We start from the raw sequence: 26,843 nt of genomic DNA, 5'->3' as shown, positions 1-26,843 counted from the left end.
CTTTTTCCCCTTACTTTAAAATGGCATTAGAAGGAGAATAATAAGAGACTACATCGTGGCCTAAGTATTGGTACTGACATACGCAGAGCCTCTGGTTTGAATCCCAGCAGGGTTGACTCAATGCTGTTTCTTTCTCAAGCAGATAAAGTTCAGTGTTTAATGTGTGTGGATCTTTCAACTGTGACTCTAAGAAATAAGTTTTGTCTGATGTGTGGGGACACACCAAGGACCCCATGGTAAGCACTTGCATTGGTGAACGTGGCCCAACTTTCCCCTCACTGCAAGATGCACAGTGTGCTGGTGATTTGCCTGTCTCCATCCCAGCTGTGGCTGTATTTCACTGTTGATACAGTTCCTGTTGATACTGTTTTAAACACTGGGGAAATAATCCCATAAAACCAAAAGGTGGAGCTCAACTTGCCACAATCCGTTTGAGAAGGAATGAGGTGGGGAGCAGTTGGGCTGGTGTGTACATGTGCACACACAGACTAATTGATGGCTGAAAAGATACAGGCAGCATTATACAGGAGCAATCGGTTGGAATAGGGATGCTACAAGACCACTTAAAACACACACACACACACCCGACACATCCTCTCCCTATGGGGCAGGTACACCTCTCTCAGCCATGCACTGGTTTGGCTATCATTAGATCACATTTATATTGTTATTTAGTCATTCAGTATGTGCAGAAGGGTGCTCTTTGCCCCCAAGGAATTTAAAATCTTATTCAACTAATAGAGTGAGGATATCTGTATCATAACGCAGCAGCAGCAACTGATGTGCAAAACAGGGCAGCTGTCATGAAAATATTCTTATGGTGATATGTTATCAGACAATTATTGTTGAAAGGTTTTGTGAAAGAAGTGATTTAAAGCAAAGATTTTGAAGGAGAATGCAGAACTGAACACAAGTTATTGGGCTCAGTACAGAGGGAACAGTGAAATTTAATGACCTGTGATATACAGGAGGTCAGACTAGATGATCTGATGGTCTTCCCTGGCCTTAAACTCTAGGAATCAATTAAAGAAATACAGGTAGGGGAAATTCAAGATTTGTGCTTTCCAGGCCTTTGCACATTAACATTTACTGTGACTTTAACAAAATGCAGCACTTAAGAAAAATGGCCAGAAAGCTGTTGGGCTTCTTCAAATGCAATGTGAAAATTGATGTGGTCCCTTTCCTGAGCGATGTTATTGGAAGGGACCGAGGAAGTCAACCATTCTCACACCTATTATCTGTCCACTTCAGATTTCAATTTCCATTGCACCTAGATCAAAATGTAGGATGCAGAGCCCAAGCAACTTTAAAATGAAACGTGTGACCTCAGTGTGATGGGGTTGTGTGCACCAATGTGTCTGAGAAGTAAGGATGTTTTCTGTGGGAGAAGAGACTGTGAGTGGAGCTGCAAGTTTTGCAGCAGCTGGGCAAGGAGAATTTAAAAGGGCCATGTTAAGATCAGCTGCTGCTCTCCCTTTCAACTGGCTTCTACAGTGTTTGAATGTACCTGGGTCTCCAGTCCAGAGCTCCACAGCTATGGATTTCCAATCACATATTACAGAAGGCTGTTTTTTTTCTTGCTCAGATTTTCTTCAAACATGTCAAAAACTAGACCCATAATTTATCACCAGTGCAGTCCCACTGGTAGGAGCTACACTAGGAGATGTAGTCAGGTGACAGAGGTATAGCTTTTAGCCCTGTCTGCATGATAGCTTTCACTGCTCCAGTTGCAAGTTATAGATCATATTTTTGCCTGTATGCTCAAGGCCACTGAGGACAAAGACCGAAGCCTATTTTTCTACTCACTTATACTGGGTTAACGCCATTGGTATCATGGCAGTTATTCTTGACTTACACTGGTAAGTAAACACAGAACCAGGCTGCCTGTGTTTAGCCAACTTTGAGGTATCCAACATAACAATCCAATGTGAACAATGTCAGTGTGTGGGTAAATGCCTTTATTATGCACATTCAAATAACACAGCAGCTGCATGGAATTTTACCAAACTCCCCAAATTAAATTCCCGCACAGCTGAGCAGCTGCATGTGAAATTTAAGCATAAAGACTTATTTAACTGAGAAAAACTAAGTATCTGAACAGGGCCTTAGCATGGAAGGGTCTCTATGGAGGGGCTGTGATTCCCCCTCTCAAACCTAGCATTTATTTGCTTTCTTTGGCAGCTGATACACACTGAGCACATGTCCACACTGAGCTATCCACAGTGCTGTGTCTAAAGCCATTTTCTGAGATTTTTTTGAATGCACTCAGAGCCATTAGTACGTGAGTAACTTTAAACTTCCTTTCTGTTGTTCGGTACTTGTCCAGAATGGACTGTGTCCTCTATCATGTTTTGCTTTTAACTGTAAAAAGAAAAGGAGGACTTGTGGCACCTTAGAGACTTAATGCATCCGATGAAGTGAGCTGTAGCTCACAAAAGCTTATGCTCAAATAAATTTGTTAGTCTCTAAGGTGCCACAAGTATTCCTTTTCTTTTTGCAGATACAAACTAACATGGCTGTTACTCTGAAACCAGCTTTTACTTGTGTTTTCTAGATCATTCTGGAGTTCTACAATCCTCTCTGTTCTTGACTAACTTAAATCAGTGCATGTCATTTGCAGGGTTTGCCCGCTCACTATTCACCTTCCCTCCTCCATGTGTCTGTTAAATTTGTTGGGTCAGATTCTCCAATGTGGCCAAGCTGGGCTCAGCACAGAACCCAAGGAGGAGGGAAAAGAACTAGCACAATGGGGTCCTGATCCATGACACTGGCTCCTAGGAACTATAGTAACACTAAATAATGGCAGCAAGCTTCCTGCTCCTGGCCCTGGCTAAGGATTAGGTCGCATACAGCATCTATACCAACCTGATGCTAATTGGGGATTTCCTTACCACAGGGAAATCTACAGCTGCCATATTCAGGCTGCTTTCTGATGCATTTCCTGAGCAGTGCAAAGTAGCTGGAGGTGGGGAGCCAAGGATCTCACCCACAGGACAAAATTGGCCCTAGTGCTTATCCCTGGTGTACTCCACTATTGGTGTCTTCCCATGCAGAGAATTCTCTATTTATTCAGTTATCTACTATTTCCTTCCTAAATCTTATCCAGTGTTCAACCCACGGCCTTAACTCCTTGCCCTGTGGTTATTGACTTTCCTTTACAGTTTCGTGTGAGAGACTTTATCAAAAGCCTTTTTAAAATGCCTGTTTATTAGAGCTGGTCAGGAAACTTTCATTGAAATGAAAGAGCAGGAAAGAACAGTGACACCCACACCTCTTTTGCAACCAACTCTGAGTTCAGTAGACTCTCACTGATTCTTCTGCATAGGCACAGAGCTGAGCAAGGGAGCCAGGCAAGCAAAGTTTAGTCTCTCCACACAGCTTCCAGAATGTGTATGTGTGTTGACCACTGTGATGTTGGACTGAGACATTTTATGGCAGTGCGCTGTGTACAGTGTGACTCTGGCAGTGAGTTCCACTCCAGGTGATGTGACAAAGAGACAGAGCATAGGTGTTGTCTACAATGGGCTCTCCCTGCCTGCCCCCCAAAGCACCATTGCAGTGGTTTAGTTCTACCAATTGTAGCAATGGTGAGATCTCTAGTGTAGAGTGGGCACCAGTGACAGCCAGCCTTTTAATTGTGTAGTCTAGATGATCTCTGAGCAAGGTTAAAGAACACAATGCTTAAAATGCTAGCAGCTCCCAGGAGCCTGACTATGCTAATGCTCCCAATTAAGTTGAGCAGTAGTAGCTTCTTTCCCCCCGCACCCTGCAAAAAAAGAGTCTAATCTAGACTTTGCTACGGTGGTGCCAGACACTAGAAATACCTTAGATAAACTAGACAGAGGAAGAAAGAAATACCATCAGCAGTGTTATTGTGACTGGTTGCCTCGCAGTGCCACCTGATGTACTGGGGTACCACTGAGCCCGGCGGCTCTACCAGTCTGAGTTCTCTTACACTGCCCTATTGAGCCAGCCTCCTCCAGCACACACATAGGTAGGGCCACACCTAACTGCAGAAAGATACAGACACTGAGATCAGCTCTGCATGGGAAGACTCACCTCCGGAATTGCCCAGCACTCAGCTGCACACCCCCTCTGGAGTGTAAACCCAAAATTATATTGTCTTGCGCTGCACAGAAAACTGTACAGCGTAAGCTCATGACATTCAATCCCTCCCTCAACATGGAGGAAGATAGGCACAGCTTTTTTCCACCGCCGCCCCCAGTTATGGATTCCACAAACTGGGTTTTAGAATAAACAAAAACAAATTTATTAACTATAAAAGATAGGTGATTATAAAGGATAGCAAACAGATCAAAGTAGATTACTGAGTAAATAAAACAAACATGCAAACTAAGCTTAATACGCTAAAGAAACTAGCTACAAGTAGTAATTTCTCACCCTAAATGTTTGTTTTAAGCAGGTTGCAGAGTTTCTTGAAGACAAACTGCTCTTGCTTGCAGCTTCGAACTCTAGGTATTCCTTTCACAGGCTAGATACCTTCTAGCCTGGGTCCAGTCCTTTCTTCCCTAGGTCAGTTTTAGGCATTTTCAGTAGTCATCTTGGATGGGGATTCAGTGAAGAACTGACCCTGATTAACTCACTTCCCTGCCTTAAATAGGATTTACATATGGCTGGAATCCTTTGTTTCCCAGTTTGATCCCCACCCCTTTGTGGAAAAATACTAGCAGTCCAACATGGAGTCCAGTACCAGCTGACATGATCACATGACCCTGCAGTGTCAAAGCAGCCATAAATCCTCAGGAAGACTTCCCAGGAAGGTGGGAGATTAGCATCTTCAAAGTCCTATTGTTCTCCCTATTCACCTATTGACTAACCAACCAGACTGATTGCATTCTGTCTGGTGGGCATTCCCCAGGTGCAAACACTTTTGTAATTGATACATAGTCCATATTCCTAACTTTAGATACAGAAATGATACATGCATACAAATAGGATTATCATAGTCAGTACATCATAACCTTTCCAACTATACCTCACATGAACCATCTTGCATAAAACACATCTTAATTATGCCATATTCATATTATAACAATATTTTTATGAAGAATATGGAACTTAGTGTCACAGTTGTACCTGGGCTAAGTCCACAGTGACCTAATTTTTCCTACCTGATTTTACTGGATTGTAAGCTCTCCAGGGCAGGGACCATATCTCCCTTTATGTGCAGCACAGGGCACAGTAGGGCCCAGTCCTGACATGGGCCTTTGGGTGCTTACCATAATAGAAGTAATAAAAATTATGGTCATTCAACTCCAACGCACTTGCCTCTGGGAAAACAATTAAGTTGTTAAAACTAGCTCCAGAAGAGATTAAAAGACCTAAATGTTTAGTTTGGCTAAATGACAACCAGAGCGAGAAAGCAATGAGCATGGGATCAAGAGGGACACAGATTAGATACTAGAGCTGGCTGAAAAAAATTCTAGCAACATTTTGTGTAGGAATTTGCCCCCCCGCCCCAAAAAAAAATCACACATATGCTTCCCAAGATGTATTGTGGAGATGGTTCAATGCTGAGGAATTTCCAACATAAACGCCTGGCTTCTTGCCAGCTCACCCGCCCAGCTCCTTGGCAGACTGCTGGACTGCCTCTGCCTTGGGGACTTCAGGGCTTCCAGAGTCTGCAGCTCTGCAGCAGTCCCCCAGGCAGACTACCTCATTTCAGGGGCTCCATTCCCTTACTCTGAGAAGTCCTACATTTGGGGGGATTTGTTCCAAATTGGAACCATGACAATCCTCCAGGAAAGAAAATTACCTTTCTCCACCTGGCTCTATGAAATAGAATTGTTTGAAGGGTATAAAAACCAAATGGGGTGAGCAGTTTCTGAGGCTGCAGAAAAGGAACATAACCAGGACCAATGGGATGAAACAAAGGAAGTGAACATTTCCCACCACGGGTTTCAGAGTAGCAGTCGTGTTAGTCTGTATTCGCAAAAAGAAAAGGAGTACTTGTGGCACCTTAGAGACTAACAAATTTATTTGAGCATAAACTTTTGTGAGCTACAGCTCACTTCATCGGATGCATTCAGTGGAAAATTCAGTAGGGAGATTTATATACATAGAAAACATGAAACAATGGGTGTTACCATACACACTTTAATGAGAGTGTATGGTAACACCCATTGTTTCATGTTCTCTATGTATATAAATCTCCCCACTGTATTTTCCACTGAATTCATCCGATGAAGTGAGCTGTAGCTCACGGAAGTTTATGCTCAAATAAATTTGTTAGTCTCTAAGGTGCCACAAGTACTCCTTTTCTATTTCCTTCCAGTGAGCTCTGTTAGGCTGCGGATAGTTGGGCAGGGGAAGTAGTGAAAGCCGCATCGCTTAAGTCATTTGAAATTAGACAGGACAAAGCATTTGACAAAGACTGCAGGAAAATCTCCTGCATTAGAAAGGGCATGAACACAAAGGACCTAGTAGGTCTTCTCCATCTCAGATGTCTTTCAGATTCTGACACCAGCCCCCTCAGGCTAATTACAAAACTTGATTAATTATGCTAACAAGCTATGGTTGGCTGGCACACACTACCCCAATTAGCTGATACCTCATTTTCCTCTTCATTCCAGGAAAGCTTCCTACACAGCAGCAGCCACTGTTAAACAGACTTCTAAGCCCCTGCAATCAGGACAAATCAGCCTCAAACTCTAGTACAGATCAGCTACCTCACATCATAATGCCAAGGATGAGGGAAGAGAGGCACTAATTGGCTCGGATTGGGAATCCCATCCAGTTTGCTCCGGCCAGAAAGGTGGCGGTAGCGATGTGGTGAACAAGGGATTCTTGAGATTTATCCGTGGGATGCAGAGGACACCCTAGTGCCGAGAAGAGGAATGCCTCCACCCACTCGCCTGTTAGAGAACGCTGGTGGGTGCCATGCTTGGAGTTGGACACTCTGGCATGAGTTAAAAATGAAGAATACAACAAGAAAACAGGAATCAGCAGAGACATGATACAAACACATAATGGGCCAGATCCTCAGCTAGTGTAAACTGACAAAGCTCTCCACTGATTGAAGCTGTGCCAGCGAGGGATCTGGCTCAGTGTCTCCTCTCTCCTAATCCCTCTCCCCAGCTGCAGGGGTCGGGGGTGGAGGACTCAATCCACCCTCTCTGGGAGGGGAGGCAGAACAACTTCTTCTGGGTCAGCCCTTACTCTGGGAACACCCTCCCTCTTGTTGTGCATCAGCACCATTCCTGTTTATCAAATCCCTTCTTCTAGAGTCAAGTCAATTTTATATTGTAAACTCCGTAAGGCAGAAGCCAGATCTTCAGATGTTTATACAAACACCACACGCTGTTGGTGCCCAGTAGATTACACTATTTAAAACCACTCCCTAGTTTTGTGAAAGAGCAGTAGCAGATCCATGGCAGGAAGAACAGATTTTCTTTCCCCTCTTTATATCTACATATTTGTCTGTTGTTGGCATGTTGGTCCTTCTCCAGTTTTCCGTTTCAATAAGTAGCTCCAGTGTTTTGGTGTCTGTGTTCAAAGGGAATATTAAAGAGTGTTTGTTTGGAATATTTTAACATTGGCCCTTGTGGCAAAGTTGCCACCCCACCATGAACCCTCCTAGGTGGAATATTTTAACATTGGCCCTTGTGGCAAAGTTGCCACCCCACCATGAACCTTCCTAGGTGGCTCTGATATTGCAGCAACTTTTGCCTCAGTTTCTCCTCCTCTCTCCCCAACTGTCTTTTGGCCTACTCTGGCCATAGAAGTGTCCTAGCCATTCAGCCCAACCACTTTGCAGAGATAGGCCTACTCCTTCCGGAGCCACGGCCACCTTTACCAGCATCCAAATGAAACATAAATAAAACTGGGATCAGCTGGCAGCCAGCTCATTGCAAGCATGCCTCTGTTGCTCTAGACTGTCCTCCCACCTAACCACAGGCTTCTGTGCCTTGATCAACCCCAGCACACTGCTCCTCTTGCTCAGGGGTTCAGATAGACTACAGATCCTCACGGCCCCCACTTCCCCCTCACCCCTGAAGGAACCAAGCCGGGCTGGTCTGGTCCTCATCCTCTTTCAGGTTACTTCTCTCCTCTCATCTTTCCACTGACCTCACCCAGCACTTAATGGCCCCAAACCCTGCTCTTCCTCACTGGGGCTTTATTTCGTATTAGTCCGGTCCACCCTCCACGAGTGAGCAGGCAGATTAATTCTCCTCTCAGGTCCATAGTATCTCCTTCCTGGTATGTGTGGGGTGAACACCCCATCCCAGCACCCCCTAAAATTCCTCCTGCCCATAGCCTTATGGACCCCATGTACCTGGAGTACATGTGTTAGGGAGAGAAAAGGATTGGAGAAATCTATTCATTTAAACAAGAAAGCTTCTTCACAGTTGAGCAAGCAGCCAGCACTGCTTGGCAAATACGCCTATTGAGTGTCATGTACTGTACATGTTTCTACTTTGTTCCTGTACTGTGTAATGGCAGATAGCACAGTGTGAAGCTTGATAATCTGAAGGAGGTGAAGTGGGGTAAAGAGACATTGTAGAGCTTTGGAATTCAACTTTTTCTTAGCAATTCCCTCCTATTTGATGCCATCTGGTCAATTCCAAAAGGAAAATAATTTGTTCTTAAGATGTACTTTTATGACACTCTTTGTCTCTTTTCCTCCCCACCCCCAAGCAACAACCAACCAATACAGCAGCACTCAGCGAGCAGGGAACTCAGAGGCAGGAAAATCATCCCAAATTTCCCTTCAAATGTATGGCAGAATTTTGACAAGGGGCTCCTGGTTTTCCCTTCCAGTGCCTTGCTGACATTAGACTGTGGCCTTTGAACAGTTTTGAGCAGAGGCGGGATTTGAATTGACAACATACATGACCAAATTTAAGGCTTTGAAGCTCAGTGCCAATTCCCTACTCCACTGCAGTCCCTGTGGATGGCCTAAAGTTTGTATTGAAATGAATTTAAGACAGAAGAAGCCAATGGGGTTGGACAGGGTGTAAATTAGGGTAATATTGGGTCAGCATGATTCTGAGCATTAAAAACATGTTTTGAAGGAAAGAAGTATTTCTGTAACATCACTGAGGCACATTTTATAAGGTAGCTGAGCAGAAAGAATTAATAGACATAGTTGATACCCAGCCAATATTGCTGGCAAAAAAAAAAAAAAAAAAAAAGCACATAATCCAGATGCATTCCAGAGGATTAAGTGCCATCTCTTCCTATACACCCCTTTACTCTCTTGTGTACTTCACTGTTCTCTCCCCAAACAAGCAAAGAGAGATGTAGAACTCTGATCTTCATTGGGAGCTACGGGCAGTTTTGCTACTGAATTGAATGGGAGCAGGCTCAGACCCATTGTTTCTGACCAATATACCTTTGTAATTCCCAGGCTGCAGAAATATAGCAACCTTCCTATACACCAGTTGCATTTGGTCCGCCAGTGCTTCAGGGCAGGGACCATGTGTAACATTTTCTAAAGCCCTTAAGCATAGGTCTAAACTACAATGTAAGCCCGGGGTTAAAACTCAGGCTCAAATCTAACTCTCCTTCCATCTACACACAAATTGCATTAACTCAGGACCCACAGTGGTGGAGGGTCCCAGCGCTGAGTCAAGCTGGGACTCAGGGTTCAAGCCCTCTCGCTTGGTAGTGTAAATGCAGCCCCACTGGCTTTGTGCTCTGGGAGTCTGCCAAAAGTCCCACAGACAGATTTTTTTTTCTCCTCTGGACTGGCAAGTTTGGTGAGCAGTCAAGTTTTCCCACACTGCACCACACAACAGCCACATTTTGCGAGGGTGCTTGGAAACACAGGGCTATGGGTGGTCAGACTCAGGCCTGCATAATGCAGTGTAGATGCTGCAGCTCCAAGCTGGGGCCCAGGGTTCAATAATTCTTAACCTAGGATTATAAATGAATGTAGATGCTTACGCCCTCAGTTAACAAACATCCATTGGCTCTTGTCTTATACTTAGCGTGTGAACTATTTTGGGACGGGACCATCTTTTTCTTCTGTGTTTGTACAGCTTCTAGGACAATGAGGTCCTGGTCCCTGATAGGAGCTCCTCGATGCTAGGAAAATACAAATAATAAATAATAGTAATAAGATCCAGTGTCTTGCATGATAGAGCCTGATCTTGGTTATGGCTTCTAGGTACCTACTGTACCACAAATAATAATGAGTCTTTTCCCAGGAAGCACCATTCAAACTAAATAACTCCATAAACAAAATGAAATAACTCTCACATTCAAATTACCCTGTTGATCTTTAGACAGGCTCCTTGTTATAGATGTGACGGTTCATAGCCAGACCCTGCAAGAGGATATTTGTCATGGAGACCTCCTATGCCCTGAGTTATAGTTTTTATCAGAGCAGTAACTGTGGCAAAGTGATTCAGATTCCTGATAGCGCACGAGGCATTGTCACCACGTCCTCCTTTTATTGGGGCACCAGAGCTGAGTAACGGGAAACTCCTCTTTCCAGGGAATGATTATGGGCTTGTGGGTGCAGTCACATGTTATAGTGAGAGGTAGTGGCCATGAAGGAATCAGAAGCAAGGGAGGTCTGAGGTGGTCCTATCTGTGGACCTAGCTACATGACAGAATTCCCCTCCCTGCCCAGGGACAGAAGAGAAGGGAATTCATCTCGGTTTGAGTCAGAATCAGAGGGATACAGAGTACAAGGGTCAGAGTACAGTTTGAAAGGTCATTCTCATCACAGGGTTTCTTGTACTTACAACCCTTGCCAGTGATTAGCTCCATGGCAGGGAAGCATATGTAGGTATGATGGCATGGGGCTGCATTGTTATGCTTGCCCTGAGGGCTCCCACAGTCATCTGCCCTGCTGGTGCCAGGACTCTCAGGGAGGTGCAGTTTATCAGTTGCCTTGATGAATAGTATTTGATTCAGTCCTGGGGCTGGGCCTGCCTGAGGTTCCTCCACCCTGCTGCAGGGTGATTATCCCACTGACATCAGAAGTTTTTACTTCATCTCCTAGCACCAGGACCTTATTTTCATAACAGCACCAGGAGTAGTGGAACTGGAATAGGCGTGTCCCACTCCCTGCCCTCCCCATCCTGGTTACTTTTAAAGCTGCCCTTAGAGAATGAGTGCAGACCTACTGCTTGCCTGAGATTACAGGAGCTGCCTGGCATTACTCTCCACCTGGGTGCGGTAGGAATTTCCTTCCTTCAGCCACTATTTCTGAGGTCTCCGCTTCCATACAGGATACCGATAAGGTAATTCAGAGCTGTGCAGCCAAGGCTAAGCTATGGGGTTGGGGTTTGCTAACAGCCTCCGAGCGGTGGCAGGGAACTCAGACCTTTCTCAAGGGTGACCAAGTTGAACAGCCTGGTATTATGGACAGAGCCTTGGCTAGGGAGTCAGAAGCTCTGGGTTCTGTTCCTGATCCAGCCACTGACCTACTGTGTAATTTTGAACAAGTTACTTTGCCTTTCTGGGTATGTCTACACAGCCTTTTGGAGCCCATGGCAGCTAGTCTCCCAGCCCAGGTTAGCGGGGCTCACGCTAGCAGGGCTCCTGCTAGCACTCTAACTATAGCTGTGTAGACAGCATGTTAAAGTTATGACTCAGGCTGGAACATGGGCTCTTAAGCCCACCCCCATGCTAGACTCCCTTTGTGACTTGGTTTCCCCATCTATTACCTGATAATAATGCTTTCTTTCCTTGCAAAGTGCTTTGAGATTGACAGATATAAAGCCCTTATAAGTATTGTATACTACAATATTAAAATGAGTGTGTAGTGGAGAGCGAGCATAATCCCAAGAGAAAAGATTTAGAGGGGGCATGTCTCATCCCCTTCTGCTCAGAGGTGTCCCTGAATCTCCAGCCTAAGATGTGGGGGACAGAGGCAAACACCCTGCAAACTTTCACATACACACACACGCTCTGAAAAGGGTGCCTTCCCGTTTTAAAAGAGATGTCATGTCTCAGGGATGGCTGTGGACTGCTGTACATATCAATGCTATTACACAAGTAATCACTGATTATAAAAAATACGTGTGAGAAGAGAAATTAGCAGGTGACTTCTGACCCCCATCTGAAAGATTTTAGAACTCTTCCCATCCCATCTGGTCAGAGATTGGCCAATGCTGGGTGCTGCACTGGTGAATCTCTAATGTTTCTTTCACTACCAGCATGTGCTGTTCAGTGTATCTCACTGTCTGCGCGTCCCATGCCTGTCTCTGTGTCCCATGTTTGCTCTTTGCGATCTCCAGCTGTCTGTACATTGTGCCCCTGTCTGTGTGTCTGCTAGAACTGGTCAAAGAGTGAAATAATCTGAGGTGTGAATATTTATGTGAATACAAATATTGAATTTACTTCCCTGAGATTCACGTTATTCCTTACTCACATGTGTTTGGACAACTACCAGGCATTTGTACAAATAATCAGAAATCCCCAAAGTTTCATGAATGACAATTCATCTGAAAATCTCCAGTGGACATGCATTATCGGGATTCACTATTTGTGACTGGTCATTGTCCTGTTTAAAATGGTTCAGCCCTCCAAGTCAGGAATAGAAACTCTACTTTATGACTTAGGTAGCCAAACACAGAGTAAATAGCCCTAGGGAGTAGCTGGAAAACACCCTACAGAAAGAAAATTCATCATCCCAATTCACAAAATACATTAGAACAAATCAGGATTAGCTTGTGAACAATTTGTTAACCAAAGGGATTAAATTTATAAACAATATTGTTTGTAGTGACTATGGTAATTCAGATTTCAGAGTAGCAGCTGTGTTAGTCTGTATTCGCAAAAAGAAAAGGAGTACTTGTGGCACCTTAGAGACTAACAAATTTATTTGAGCATAAGCTTTCGTGAGCTACAGCTCACTTCTGAATGCATCCGATGAAGTGAGCTGTAGCTCACAAAAGTTTATGCTCCAATAAATTTGTTAGTCTTTAAGGTGCCACAAGTACTTCTTTTCTTTTTATGGTAATTCAGTCAGTTCTGGTGTCTGGTTTAGTGGTGGGATCTGTGGAGACAACATAACACCACAGTGCTCTCCACCTGGTACCAGTGGCTTTGATTCTATTCTCCCCAGTTGCTTCCAATGGACTTCCAGATTTCCTGTATATTTACATACTTATCACTTTTGTAACCATTGTTTTTTTAGAGAGCAGTATTTCCCAGAATGTGGGGTGAAATACCGAGAAGAGATACAATACACCATTACCAGACAGTTCACCCTGAGGCATGCATAGGTGTGCTTCATGTGAAATTCAAGGGTCCCACCCTTTGTTGGATTTTCTATAATTTTTTTTTTTAAGGACTCAGTCCTGCTTCATTGAAGTCAGTGGAAAGGATCCCAGGACTGGCCCACAAATGGAGAAAATGGTCTAGAGAAAACAAAACCATGGGCAGGGGATTGCACCTAACAATGAACATCATGGGATCACTCAACATTTCTTTATATATCAGAAAGTAGAGTGCAAAGGCCATTTCCCCCTTTGAAGTCACTTTTAAGACTTGAGAATAACAGAGCTTGAGCATATTGGGGTGTTAGAGACACATCCTACATAGGATCTTGAACTGTGGACCCTCAAAGCAGCATCACTACTGCCTGAGACAAAGAAGAATGTTTCTGAGATGTTAACAACATTAGCACTGACACTCTCTTTCAGGCCTCCAGCCACTGTAGGGCAATGGGGAAGCATTTGGGGTGAACAGGTCTCCTTGATATGTTTTCTATTGCCAGACTGACATAGAAATAGACATAGACTGACATAGAAATAATAGAAATATAATGCAAGACTAGAAGGGACCTTGATAGGCCATCTAGTCCAGTCCTCTGCATTGAGGCAGGACTATTATCTAGACATGGGGTTCTCAACCTTTTTCTTTCTGAGACCCCCCTCAACATGCTATAAAAACTCCAGGGCCTGGGAGAGGGAGGACTCGGAGCTTCAGGCCAGGAGTGGGATCTTTGGGCATAGACATAGGTTTGACTTCTGTTTTGAGGGAGCAAGGGCAGCGGGGCTTGAGCCACTCCACTCCCTGACTCACCTCAGCAGGCCATCCAGCCTGCCTGGGCTGTGCAGGGACGCAAACCAAAAAATGTAATTCAAAGTGGGGATTCAGCTCAAAAAGTTTGAAAACCATTCAGGGTGCAGGCAGGAGGGGTAGCTAGGGGCTGGTAAAGTTGGGGTGAAGCTCGGATGCAGGCAGGGGATAGCTATGGGCTGTGTGTGGCAAAGGGGTAGCTCAGGGTGCAGGGAGGGGGTAGCAAGGGGCTGTCTGCTGGGAGGGCTCCACATTGCGGGTGGTTGCTCCCTGAGGGCTCTGCTGGCCTGGAACCAAGTCCCCCTGTCCAGGCAGCTCTTACTGGTTGCACGAGCAGTCACAGGGGGCTGGGAGCTGAGGAGCAGCCACAACCCTGGGCACCAGCAGCAGATGGGGAAATGACACGACTGCCTGCTCCATGGCACCACCAGCCAGAGGAGCAGCTGCCCCACACTGCCTGGCTCCAGCTTCCCCTCTGTCTATGACCTGGCAAGAGGGCGGGGCCTGAAGGGGGCTAGGAGAGAGGAGGAGGTGGTGGGGTGGAGCTGCCCCAGGACTGCCCCACTCTGGGTAAGTCACTGCAGTTGTGGGGGCAACACCCTCGTGACCCCTCAACTCTGTCCATGGGCTCAAGGCTTCTGCCCCGTGCAACTCCCAACTTTAGCTCCACAGCTCCCAGCTTCAGCCCCACGGGGGGCGGGCGGCGGGGAACCAGGGCTCAGGGCTTCAGCCCCACGGCTCCCAGCTTCAGCCCCATGGCGGGGAGCCAGGGCTCGGGGCACTGGGTTTCAGCCATGGTGCCCCGCGGCCCCCCTGAAAGGGCTCACAGACCCCAAAGAGGCTGTGGACCGCCAGTTGAGAACCGCTGATCTAGACCATCCCAGAGAGGTGTTTGTCTAACCTGTTCTGAAAAACTTTCCAAAGATGAAAAGGAGTACTTGTGGCACCTTAGAGACTAACAAATTTATTAGAGCATAAGCTTTCGTGAGCTACAGCTCACTTCATCGGATGCATTTGGTGGAAAAAACAGAGGGGAGATTGATATACACACACAGAGAACATGAAACAATGGGTTTATCATACACACTGTAAGGAGAAAGAAAAGGAGTACTTGTGGCACCTTAGAGACTAACAAATTTTCACTCTATACAGCTAAATTCAGTGCCTTGCATAATGACAGGTTTCAGAGTAGCAGCCGTGTTAGTCTGTATTCGCAAAAGAAAAGGAGTACTTGTGGCAAAGATGTTGCATCCGATGAAGTGAGCTGTAGCTCACGAAAGCTTATGCTCTAATAAATTTGTTAGTCTCTAAGGTGCCACAAGTACTCCTTTTCTTTTTGTAAGGAGAGTGATCACTTAAGATAAGCCATCACCAGCAGCAGTGGGGGGAAAGGAGGAAAACCTTTCATGGTGACAAGCAAGGTAGGCTATTTCCAGCAGTTAACAAGAATATCTGAGGAAGAGTTGGGGGTGGGGTGGGGGGGAGAAATACCATGGGGAAATAGTTTTACTTTGTGTAACGACTCATCCATTCCCAGTCTCTATTCAAGCCTAAGTTAATTGTATCCAGTTTGCAAATTAATTCCAATTCAGCAGTCTCTCATTGCAGTCTGTTTTTGAAGCTTTTTTGTTGAAGGATAGCAACTCTTAGGTCTGTAATCAAGTGACCAGAGAGATTGAAGTGTTCTCCAACTGGTTTTTGAATGTTATAATTCTTGACATCTGATTTGTGTCCATTCATTCTTTTACGTAGAGACTGTCCAGTTTTGACCAATGTACATGGCAGAGGGGCATTGCTGGCACATGATGGCATATATCACATTGGTATATGCGCAGGTGGAATGAGCCTCTGATAGTGTGGCTGATCGTGATTAGGCCCTATGATGGTGTCCCCCTGAATAGATATGTGGACAGAGTTGGCAACGGGCTTTGTTGCAAGGATAGGTTCCTGGGTTAGTGGTTCTGTTGTGTGGTGTGTGGTTGCTGGTGAGTATTTGCTTCAGATTGGGGGGCTGTCTGTAAGCAAGGACTGGCCTGTCTCCCAAGATCTGTGACTAAAACCTCTCCAACGCATCATCAAGGATCTACAACCTATCCTGAAGGACGACCCATCACTCTCACAGATCTTGGGAGACAGGCCAGTCCTTGCTTACAGACAGCCCCCCAATCTGAAGCAAATACTCACCAGCAACCACACACCACACAACAGAACCACTAACCCAGATATTCTTGTTAACTGCTGGAAATAGCCTACCTTGCTTGTCACCATGAAAGGTTTTCCTCCTTTCCCCCCCTGCTGCTGGTGATGGCTTATCTTAAGTGATCACTCTCCTTACAGTGTGTATGATAAACCCATTGTTTCATGTTCTCTGTGTGTGTATTAAAATCTCTCCTCTGTTTTTTCCACCAAATGCATCCGATGAAGTGAGCTGTAGCTCACGAAAAAGCTTATGCTCTAATAAATTTGTTAGTCTCTAAGGTGCCACAAGTTTCCTTTTTCTTTTTGCGAATAGAGACTACACGGCGGTACTCTGAAACTTTCCAAAGATGGAGATCCACAGCCTGCCTAGGTAATCTGTTCAATGCTTAACCAACCCTGACAGTCAGGAAGTTTTTCCTCATGTCTATCTAAACCTCCCCTTACTGCAATTTAAGCCCATTGTTTCTTGTCCTGGTCTCAGGGGTTCAGGAGAACAATCACCACCCTCCCATGTCATAAAACCTTTTACATACTTGAAACATTTATCATGTCCCCCCTCAGTTTTTTTCTTCTCCAGACTAACCAGCCCAATTTTTCCAATCTTACTCACAGGTCGATATTTTTTAGACCGTTAATATTTTTTTGTTGCACTTCTCTGGACTTCCTACAATTTGTCCACATCTTTCTCAAAGTGTGGTGCCCAGAATTGGACATCGAACTCCAGTTGAGGCCTTATCAGTGCTGAGTAGTGTAGAAGACTTACTTCTTGTGTCTTGCTTACAACACTCCTGCTAATACATCCCAGAATGATGTTTGCTTTTCTTGCAACAGTGTTATACTGTTGACTCATATACAGCTTGTGACCCCCAGATTCCTTTCCGCAGTACTCCTTCCTAAGCAATCATTTCCCATTTTATATTTATTCAATTGATTATTCCTTCCTAAGTGTAGTACTTTGCATTTGTCCTCATTGAACTTCATCCTATTTATTTCAGATCCTTTCTCCTGTTTGTCCAGATCATTTTGAATTCTAATCCTGTCCTCCAAAGTGCTTGCAACCCCTCCCAGCTTAATTTAACTCCCATCGATTTAACACTGTCTACACAAGAAGTTTGATCATTATAACTGTGTCACACAAGGGTGTGGATGTTCCACACCTCTGAGAAATCAGTAGTTATGCTAACAGAAGTTTGTGGTTAAGACCAGGACTGAGTAATTCCTATTTTTTTCTTTCCTGTGTTAGCCTCAGATCCTGCCCCTACTGATGTTCACTATGTTAGGCCTTGTCTGCACTGGCACTTTACAGCGCTGCAACTTTCTCGCTCAGGGTTGTGAAAAAATACACCCCCTGAGCACAGCAAGTTCCAGCGCTGTACAGCGCCGGTGTAGACAGTGCCCCAGCGCTGGGAGCCGCGTCCCTCGTAGAGGTGGGTTTTTTAGAGCGCTGGGAGAGCTCCCTCCCAGCGCTCTGCCACGACCACACAAGCGAAGTTAAAGTGCTGCTGCGGCAGCGCTTTAACATTGCCAGTGCAGACTAGCCCTGAGTCATCTGATCACTGTTAACCTTTCTGAAAAGTGAAACAAAAGAGGAATTTAACACTCTGGCCATTACTGAATTTATGTTATTGTTTCTCCCTCCTCATTGAGTAATGGAGCTACCCTGTCCTTGCTCTTCCTCTTGCCTGTAGTATATTTGTAAAATGTTTTCTTGTTACCCTTTAGGCATGAAAAATAGGAATTAGTTTGTGCCCCTTGGTTGCTGGCCTTCCCCAAAACTATTTAGGTTGGACGGGAGAACAGTAAAAGGAGCTATGATGGAGGTATACAAAATAATTAAGTGAATGAAGAAAGCTAATTGAGGGCTTCAGGTCACACAGTCCTATAAAGCAAGGACAAGAGGGTGCTTTGAATAAGACAACAAAGTGAAAACTAACAAAAAACAATTCCATTTTCATGCTATGTATAAGTAACCTTAGCAACTCATTGCTGCAGGCTATGGAGGCAAATAGTGTAGCTTAGTGAATTTCAGGAAAGGATTAAGTATGTCTATGAATAACAATAATGCCTGCAGTTCCATTACCTAGGATAAGAGTTTTGCAAGGCTTATCAATCTTTATGCATCAGGGCATTCAGCTAGAGTCCAGAAGAAAACTCTCCCCATTAGAGTATTGCACAATTAGAGACATTCTGAGGTGGGGCTAGGGAGTGATTCACCTTCCTCTAAGGTCTGCTTGGCACCTGCCACTGTCAGAGATGTTATGCCAGACTAGACCAACCATTGGTTAGTTGTGATGCAGTAATTCTTACAAATAGAAATAGGTATCAGATCCTATCCTCCTTCTTTCCCCAGCTGCTGTAAAACTTAACAAGGTTTATGCTACATTGGTGTCTCAACTTCTTCTGCAGATCTTTGGAAGAATATTCATAGAGTTATAGAGTTTAAGGCCAGAAGAGACCACTAGATCGTCTAGTCTGATCTCCTGTATATCGTCGGACACCAGCACTACCCAGCTCCACACGCTAAACCCAACTCCCAGCTGAGGGCTGTTCTGTGAGTCACCATGGCTTCCACACCTCCTCCAGGCTGCAACAAGAACATTGACTCTGATTATTATTTACTCTGTGACATGGAACAAGCCTGGGGCATCGTCCTGGAAACACTGGCTACAGCTGGTGTCATTGTCACCATCAGTTTCATGCTCTTGCTACTCATCTTCATTGGTAAGGTCCAAGACTCCACCAAGCGAAGCATGATCCCTATCTATTTCCTCTTCCTCTTAGGCACCCTAGGGATCTTCAGCCTCACCTTTGCTTTCATCATTAAACTCAATGTCCGGACCGGCCCCACCCGCTTCTTCCTCTTTGGTGTCCTCTTTGCCCTCTGCTTTTCCTGCCTCCTGACCCATGCCTTCAACCTTGTCAAACTGGTGAGGGGGAAGGCCCCCTTTTGGTACCCGGTGTTGCTAGTTATTGCCATTAGCCTCACTATAGTGCAGATTATTATAGCCATAGTGTATGTAGTCGTCATAGTGGCCAGACAAAATATGAACTTTACTACGATGAGTCCAGAACAACGCAATATGGACTTTGTCATGCTTCTGATCTACGTGCTCCTCTTGATGGCGCTCACCTTCCTGGTTTCCATGTTCACCTTCTGTGGGACATACAAAGGCTGGAAGAGGCATGGAGTACACATCTATGTCACTGGCCTGTTCTCCATAGCTATCTGGGTGGTGTGGATTACCATGCTCATGCGAGGCAACCCAGAATTAAAGAAACAGCCCATCTGGGATGATCCTGTCATTAGCATCGCTTTGGTGTCCAACGGATGGGTCTTCCTGATGATGTACATGGTGCCTGAATTCTGCTTCCTCACCAGACCACGCAATCCTGAGGACTACCCTCCAGAAAACTATTTTTGCCAACCTAAACTCATGAAGAAGAGCTTTGGAGTGGAGAACCAAGCCTATATCAAGGAGGAGACCACAACAGGTATGATGAAGTGTGTTGTTACATAGCTTCCTTGCTTGCAGTGCCATAGAATGTGGAAGAGAGACAGAGAGCACCAGCCATGAGTTGGAAGGGATAATTTTAAGAAGGGATTTGAAGATGGTAAATGAGGTAGGAAAGGGGAGAGTTCCAGATGGCTCGGGAAACCACAGGTGAAAGAGAACTTCCCAAACTGGAGAGAGGGAAAGGTTATGGACAAGAAGGAGGCTAAGAAAAGGGGAGAAGAGTGAGCGAGCAGGAGATTACATGACTATCAGGACACAGAGGTGATCTGGGGGGGACCCTGCTGAAAGCTGGGAAAATCAGGAGGGTAAACATTCTGGACAGTTTTTTTGTTTGTTTGTTTTTTACTAGTATCAGCACTGGGGACTTGCAGAGCTATCCAGATCACTCTGGTAAACTCTTTCTCCCAGTTCTGATCTAGTTTCCAAGACCCACTTAGGAAATAAAATTATCTGGGGGTGGAGGAAATATTTTCTGTGGGAATCTCTTTTCCAATGGCACAGGGCCAAATCACATGTCAGTTCATGCTTCCCAGGGCCAAGGGTAAGGGAAGTGATCACTCGCAAGAAGAAGCAGAAAGCATACAGGGAGTGGAAGATGGGAGGGATAAGCAAGGAAAGCTACCTTATTGAGGTCAGAACATGTAGGGATAAAGTGAGACAGGCTAAAAGTCGAGTAGAGTTGGACCTTGCAAAGGGAATTAAAACCAATAGTAAAAGGTTCTATAGCCATATAAATAAGAAGAAAACTAAGAAAGAAGAAGTGGGGCCGCTAAACACTGGGGATGGAGTGGAGGTTAAAGATAATCTAGGCATGGCCCAATATTTAAACAAATACTTTGCCTCAATCTTTAATAAGGCTAAAGAGGATCTTAGGGATAATGGTAGCAGGACGAATGGGAATGAGGATATGGAGGTAGATATTACCATATCTGAGGTAGAAGCGAAACTGAAACAGCTTAATGGGACTAAATCGGGGGGCCCAGATAATCTTCATCCAAGAATATTAAAGGAATTGGCACCTGAAATTGCAAGCCCATTAGCAAGAATTTTTAATGAATCTGTAAACTCAGGAGTTGTACTGAATGATTGGAGAATTGCTAATATAGTTCCTATTTTTAAGAAAGGGAAAAAAAGTGATCCGGGTAACTACAGGCCAGTTAGTTTGACATCTGTAGTATGCAAGGTCCTGGAAAAAATTTTGAAGGAGAAATTAGTTAAGGACATTGAAGTCAATGGTAAATGGGACAAAATACAACATGGTTTTATAAAAGGTAGATGCCAAACCAACCTGATCGCCTTCTTTGAGAAAGTCACAGATTTTTTAGACAAAGGAAACGCAGTGTATCTAATTTACCTAAATTTCAGTTAGGCATTTGATACCGTGCCACATGGGGAATTATTAGTTAAATTGGAAAAGATGGGGATCAATATGAACATCAAAAGGTGGATAAGGAATTGATTAAAGGGGAGACTACAACGGGTCCTACTGAAAGGCGAACTGTCAGGCTGGAGGAAGGTTACCAGTGGAGTTCCTCAGGGATCAGTTTGGGGACCAATCTTATTTAATCTTTTTATTACTGACCTCGGTACAAAAAGTGGGAGTGTGCTAATAAAGTTTGCAGATGATACAAAGCTAGGAGGTATTGCCAATTCAGAGAAGGATCGGGATATTATACAGGAGGATCTGGATTACCTTGTAAACTGGAGTAATAGTAATAGGATGAAATTTAATAGTGAGAAGTGTGAGGTTATGCATTTAGGGATTAATAACAAGAATTTTAGTTATAAGCTGGGGACACATCAATTAGAAGTAACGGAAGAGGGGAAGGACTTTGGAGTATTGGTTGATCATAGGATGACTATGAGCTGCCAATGTGATATGGCTGTGAAAAAAGCTAATGCGGTTTTGGGATGCATCAGGAGAGGTATTTCCAGTAGGGATAAGGAGGTTTTAGTACCATTATACAAGGCACTGGTGAGACCTCACCTGGAATACTGTGTGCAGTTCTGGTCTCCCATGTTTAAAAAGGAGGAATTCAAATTGGAGCAGGTACAGAGAAGAGTTACTAGGATGATCCGAGGAATGGAAAGCTTGTCTTATGAAAGGAGACTTAAGAAGCTTGGCTTGTTTAGCCTAACTAAAAGAAGGTTGAGGGGAGAGATGATTGCTCTCTATAAATATATCAGAGGGATAAATACAGGAGAGGGAGAGGAATTATTTCAGCTCAGCACCAATGTGGACACAAGAACAAATGGATATAAACTGGCCACCAGGAAGATTAGACTTGAAATTAGATGAAGGTTTCTAACCATCACAGGAGTGAAGTTTTGGAATAGCCTTCCTAGGGAAGCAGTGGGGGCAAAATATCTATCTGGCTTTAAGATTCTACTCGATAAGTTTATGGAGGAGATGGTATGATGGGATAATGTGATTTTGGTAATTAATTGATCTTTAAATATTCAGGGTAAATAGGCCTAATCCCCTGAGATGGGATATTAGATGGATGGGATCTGAGTTACCCAGAAAAGAATTTTCTGTAGTATCTGGCTGGTGAATCTTGCCCATATGCTCAGGGTTTAGCTGATCCCCATATTTGGGGTCGGGAAGGAATTTTCCTCCAGGGCAGATTGGAAAAGGCCCTGGAGGTTTTTTGCCTTCCTCTGTAGCATGGGGACGAGTCACTTGAGGGAGGATTCTCTGCTCCTTGAAGTCTTTAAACCACGATTCGAGGACTTCAATAGCTCAGACATAGGTGAAGTTTTTCGTAGGAGTGGGTGGGTGAGATTCTGTGGCCTGCGTTGTGCAGGAGGTTGGACTAGATGATCAGAATGGTCCCTTCTGACCTTAGTATCTATAAATCTATGAATCTAAGGTGTGGGTCTGCTGGTCAGAGTACTCTCATGCCCTGGATGGCAGACTCCCATGGCAGTCTCCCAGGAATTTATTAAGGAAAGGACATGCCTTCCCACTGAACACTTCAGTGGGGTCATGCAGTGTGTGTGTGTGAGGAGCTCTGGGGTGGAGGGCTTTGTCAAAGTCTGCATATGGGAGGATTTTTTGTGTGTAGGGATCTGAGATGTGAGGAGGACAACAGCTACGGAAGAAGAGAGAGTAATTTCAGTGCCCCTAGCCCTACCATGTCCTTTTACTTAAGATACTTCCCATCAGTCTCTGGTTGATAAGAAAATGGGAAACGGTAAAATCACCTGTGGAATTCACACTCTGCCTGCCTGCTGGTTACCTAGAGGACAGTCAGAGGCAGTTCTCCATAGAGCACTGGGCCCCCTCTGGCATGGTGTTGTCATGGTGGCACTGTGACTGCCTTCTTCTCTTTTCCTTCTTTTTTTAGGCCCAGGATACAATGGAGACACACGCTACATCCCACATTCTGCTCACTTTCAGATGGAGGTAAAGACATCCCTTTCCTTCATCGATTTCACCAGGGAAATGGGATGAACAGGATGCATTATATGAAGCTGCCTTCTGTATGGGATAGGCAGAGCTGGGCAGGCCCTGAGGCTGAGGAATCTTTGGTGGAATTGGGGTTGATGTCTTCATTTGGCGAGAGGGTGGCCCTGTCTGAGTGAGGCTGTGGTGTATCCCCGTTCCCTGTTCATTGGCTATTGGGAGTGTCGGTAATCAATCCTGGGCAGGCGAGGGGCTGTCCCTAAATTGTGTAACACGTAATTTTGGTGACTGTCAGGGCCCACTACTCAGCCCCTTGGAACACTGAAACAAACATGCAAAATTAAGGATTCACCCATCTCTAATACAATGTGTAACTTATGGACAGCCCCCTACCTGCCTCAGTGAAAACTCACTATCCCACCAGGGATGATAGAATCTGTCAGAGCTGGGCTAGGCCTAATAGTTCATGTCTTAGCCATACTCCCTGCCCTGCACATGCCCTGCCCAATACAGGATTGTTCTCCATAGTCTATTCTAGAGTACTTTGTCCAGTCCTGTTCCAAAGGGCTCAACAAGCAATGTGGCTTTTGCCATTTCCCTTGGGAGACTGCTCCACAGCCTAACGGCTTGTGCTCTTGGGAAGTGTTTCCTGATATTGAGTGTACAAGGTCCCCTTTTACTCATTCTCATCCCATTTACTCTTCTCCAGCTTTGATGTTTGATCACGTGATTGTTTCCTTTTCAGAGCCTCAAACCCCAGCAGGAGTTTTCCATCCCCCGGCCTAAAACGCAGGTCAGTCCGTACGAGGATTACACCGGCGGGCAAGGCACCAAGTAACAGCCCAATGATGAGCCAAGAGACAATGCACAGGCAGTAGAGGCTCAGGGAAAGGCCATTGCTTCTATCCTGCTAAACAGAGACAGAACCAGACTGATAGGACTGCAGCTGATGAAAGGGACGGGCCCTTTTTCTTCCCCATCTCCCTTTGGCTTTACACATGCAGCACTTTAATTCCCTTCCATTCATCCAGCAGAGCACTTTAAACATAAATCCCCCTGCTTGCCCCTGTTCACTCAGTTCCCTGCCCTCAATCATGTGACTGAGCTCAGCTGTTCTTGTCCAGAGGCTTTCTGATAGCACCAAAGTTTCCTGCTGTAAGGCCCAGGAATCAGGGACCTTTTCAGCAGAGACTTTGACCCCAGGCCATTCAGTCCTGATCACGTTGGCATCCTTGTGCACACTGCCAGCTGGTAAATTGAAACAAGTAGGAATTTTCAGCAATCACCTTCTGACTGCCTCCCCACCCAGGTACCAAAGTCTCATGTATTGCTGAAAGTACCTGACCCATACAGCACTGATCCACCCAAGTACTGCAGCTTCTCCCATCTCCAGTTCCATAGCACTGACTCACAACTAGAGCTGGCTGGCAAAGAGATTTCTTTCTTTCTTTCTTTCTTTCTTTCTTTCTTTCTTTCTTTCTTTCTTTCTTTCTTTCTTTTATCCCAACTTTATCCCCCAATAGAGCTGGTTGGAAAATGGCGGGGGGCGGGGGGGAATTAATGAAAAGTTTTGAGGACATTATTTTTCATTGAAATTTTGAAACCTTCCACATTTCCTGACCAGCTTTCCTAACAGCTCCCTCCCTAGACATGCTGCTCACCACTGATTCCCAAATTCCGCCCCCAAGACAACCTTTCCAGCACTGACCACCAGCACCCCCACATTGCTCCTTCCCAGCACTGATTCCTAGTCCCTAGAACTCCAATCTTCCTAACACTGATTTCAGTCTCCCAGACCTCCTTTCTGACATTGACTTCTGGTTCCTTCCAGTGGTGATGAGTCTACAGAGTTGACTCTTCCTGGAGTCTGCGATGCATTTTGTAAATAGTCTTGTTTGCATTTATATATAAATACACAGACATCTCCAAGTGAACGGGCTTGGTATGTTAGTGGCTGATGATTCTATATTTATTTAATACCTTGTATGCGGAATATTTAATAAAAGCCTGGCTCACAGAAACTGTCATTCTTCATCAGTGAAATAAACATTCTAGTGAAGTGGAGGAGTAAGGGCCAGTATTTGTCATTTGTGACACTCCATGGGTTGTAGTGAGAGAGTTGGCACAAGTCCCCACCGTGCTCCCTCTGGGGGGCAACAAGCACTGACCCCCTTAGGAGTTGTCATTGTGGATCAGGGTTAACTTTGTAAGGTGATGCGCTGTTGGAGAAGAAGATTTAGTAGTACTGGCTTCTCTGTGCTATTGTTCCAGACGGAAAAGGCAATTCAGATTGCCCGTTGCCCAAGAAATGAAGAACTCTAGAACCAGGCCCTACAAGACATGTGTGCAGAAGGCTGCAAGCATTGCAGCTTTGCATGCGCATGTGTGTGGGTCTGGATTATATTATTTGTGTCTTGTTCCACAATGAGCACACTGTCAGAATGTAACTAATAATAAATAAGAAGAAATAATAATGTGTATCTATTTATTTCAGTTTATAAAAATGCACCTGTCTAATGCTCTGGGCACATGTATCATATTTATTGAAAAATCTACGGACTGCGGCTAGGAGCCATGTCCTAATACGCAGAGACCTCCTGGATTCCCCATCTCCACCTATTTACTCAACCCAAACGCAATCCTATGTACACTCACACTCTAGAAAACACCTCAGGAAACAAGTAGACCTTGCAGTGTCAGCTGAAGTCAACAAATTCAGGCTCTGGAGAACCAACAGAAGAAGTAAACTCCACAGTAGTGGACTCCTCACAATTGCCTCCTTCTCTCTAATCCCCTCACAGTTATACCAGGGAGTTGTTATCTGAAGCACCTCAGATAATCTTAATTTCTGTGGTTTTAAAACAAAGGCCTTATCTGCATTAGCAAAATTCAGACACGTAATTTACCACCAGTGCTAACTAGTAATGGTGGAAGTGCTAATGTAAACCAGTCTCAGGTGTCTAACTATGATCAGAGCCTACACTATACTGTCTACACTAGTATTTCACCTGCTGCTTTCAGCAGTGGAGTTGCACTAGTGAAGAATCACAGGTGCAAATGTTGCTAGTGTTGACACACTTGGATAGACGTGTGGTCTCTCAAGGAAACCAGGACATAGCCCAATTAAGATTTTATTACTTAAAATCAATACCTGGAATTGCACACGGAAACCAAGGGTTGTCGGAACTATATGTGTGTGAAGAGTGAGTAGGTTAGTAAGTGTAGAGAGACGGAAACCAGTTAGGGATTACAGTGTGCTAGAAAACTGTAAATACATACAAACCAGGGAATTGCACAGAACCTGCCTGTTTTATAAAGCCAGCCTATCGTACAATTTAGGACCAAGGACAAGTATGGCAGTCAGCAGAGCTTCACGTCATGGGCCCAGGACATCCCGGAACCAAGGAGAAGAAGGGCAGGGTGGTATTCCCAGCACTCATGCAAGTGCTGGGAATACAGTGCAATGGGAATAAGAAGAGGCGTTACAGGGCTTCATGCATACGTGTAATAGGTGCAATAAAGACTATGTTTATAAGGCCATGATTTCTGTGACAAACAAAATCTGTGACTCATAGACTTTAAGGCCAGAAGGGACCATTAAGTCTGACCTCCTGCACATTGCCGGCCACAGAACCTCACCCAGCCATTCCTGTAATAGACCCATAACCTCTGGCTGAGTTACTGAAGTCCTCAAATCATGGTTTAAAGACTTCAAG

General features: G+C 44.9%; 1 protein-coding gene across 2 annotated transcripts; it reads left to right on the top strand.

Moving 5' to 3' along the window:
- The first annotated feature begins 11,055 nt into the window (after positions 1-11,055).
- GPRC5A (G protein-coupled receptor class C group 5 member A) lies at positions 11,056-25,602 on the top strand. Of its 2 annotated transcripts, none has more exons than XM_043490920.1 (4): positions 11,056-11,151; positions 18,610-19,695; positions 23,069-23,127; positions 23,873-25,602. In XM_043490920.1, exons 2-4 carry the CDS (start codon positions 18,765-18,767, stop codon positions 23,963-23,965), a joined length of 1,083 nt encoding a protein of 360 aa, XP_043346855.1. In that variant the 5' UTR covers positions 11,056-11,151; positions 18,610-18,764; the 3' UTR covers positions 23,966-25,602. The 2 variants fall into 2 exon arrangements, with proteins under 2 accessions (XP_043346855.1, XP_038278710.1); XM_038422782.2 differs by having other exon boundaries at positions 11,072-11,216.
- Positions 25,603-26,843: the final 1,241 nt, after the last annotated feature.

This window comes from Dermochelys coriacea, chromosome 1, assembly GCF_009764565.3.
Source record: "Dermochelys coriacea isolate rDerCor1 chromosome 1, rDerCor1.pri.v4, whole genome shotgun sequence".
Classification (NCBI taxonomy): Eukaryota; Metazoa; Chordata; order Testudines; family Dermochelyidae; genus Dermochelys; species Dermochelys coriacea.
The sequence above is the reverse complement of the archived record's forward strand: the minus strand, read 5'-3'. Positions and strand labels throughout refer to the sequence as shown.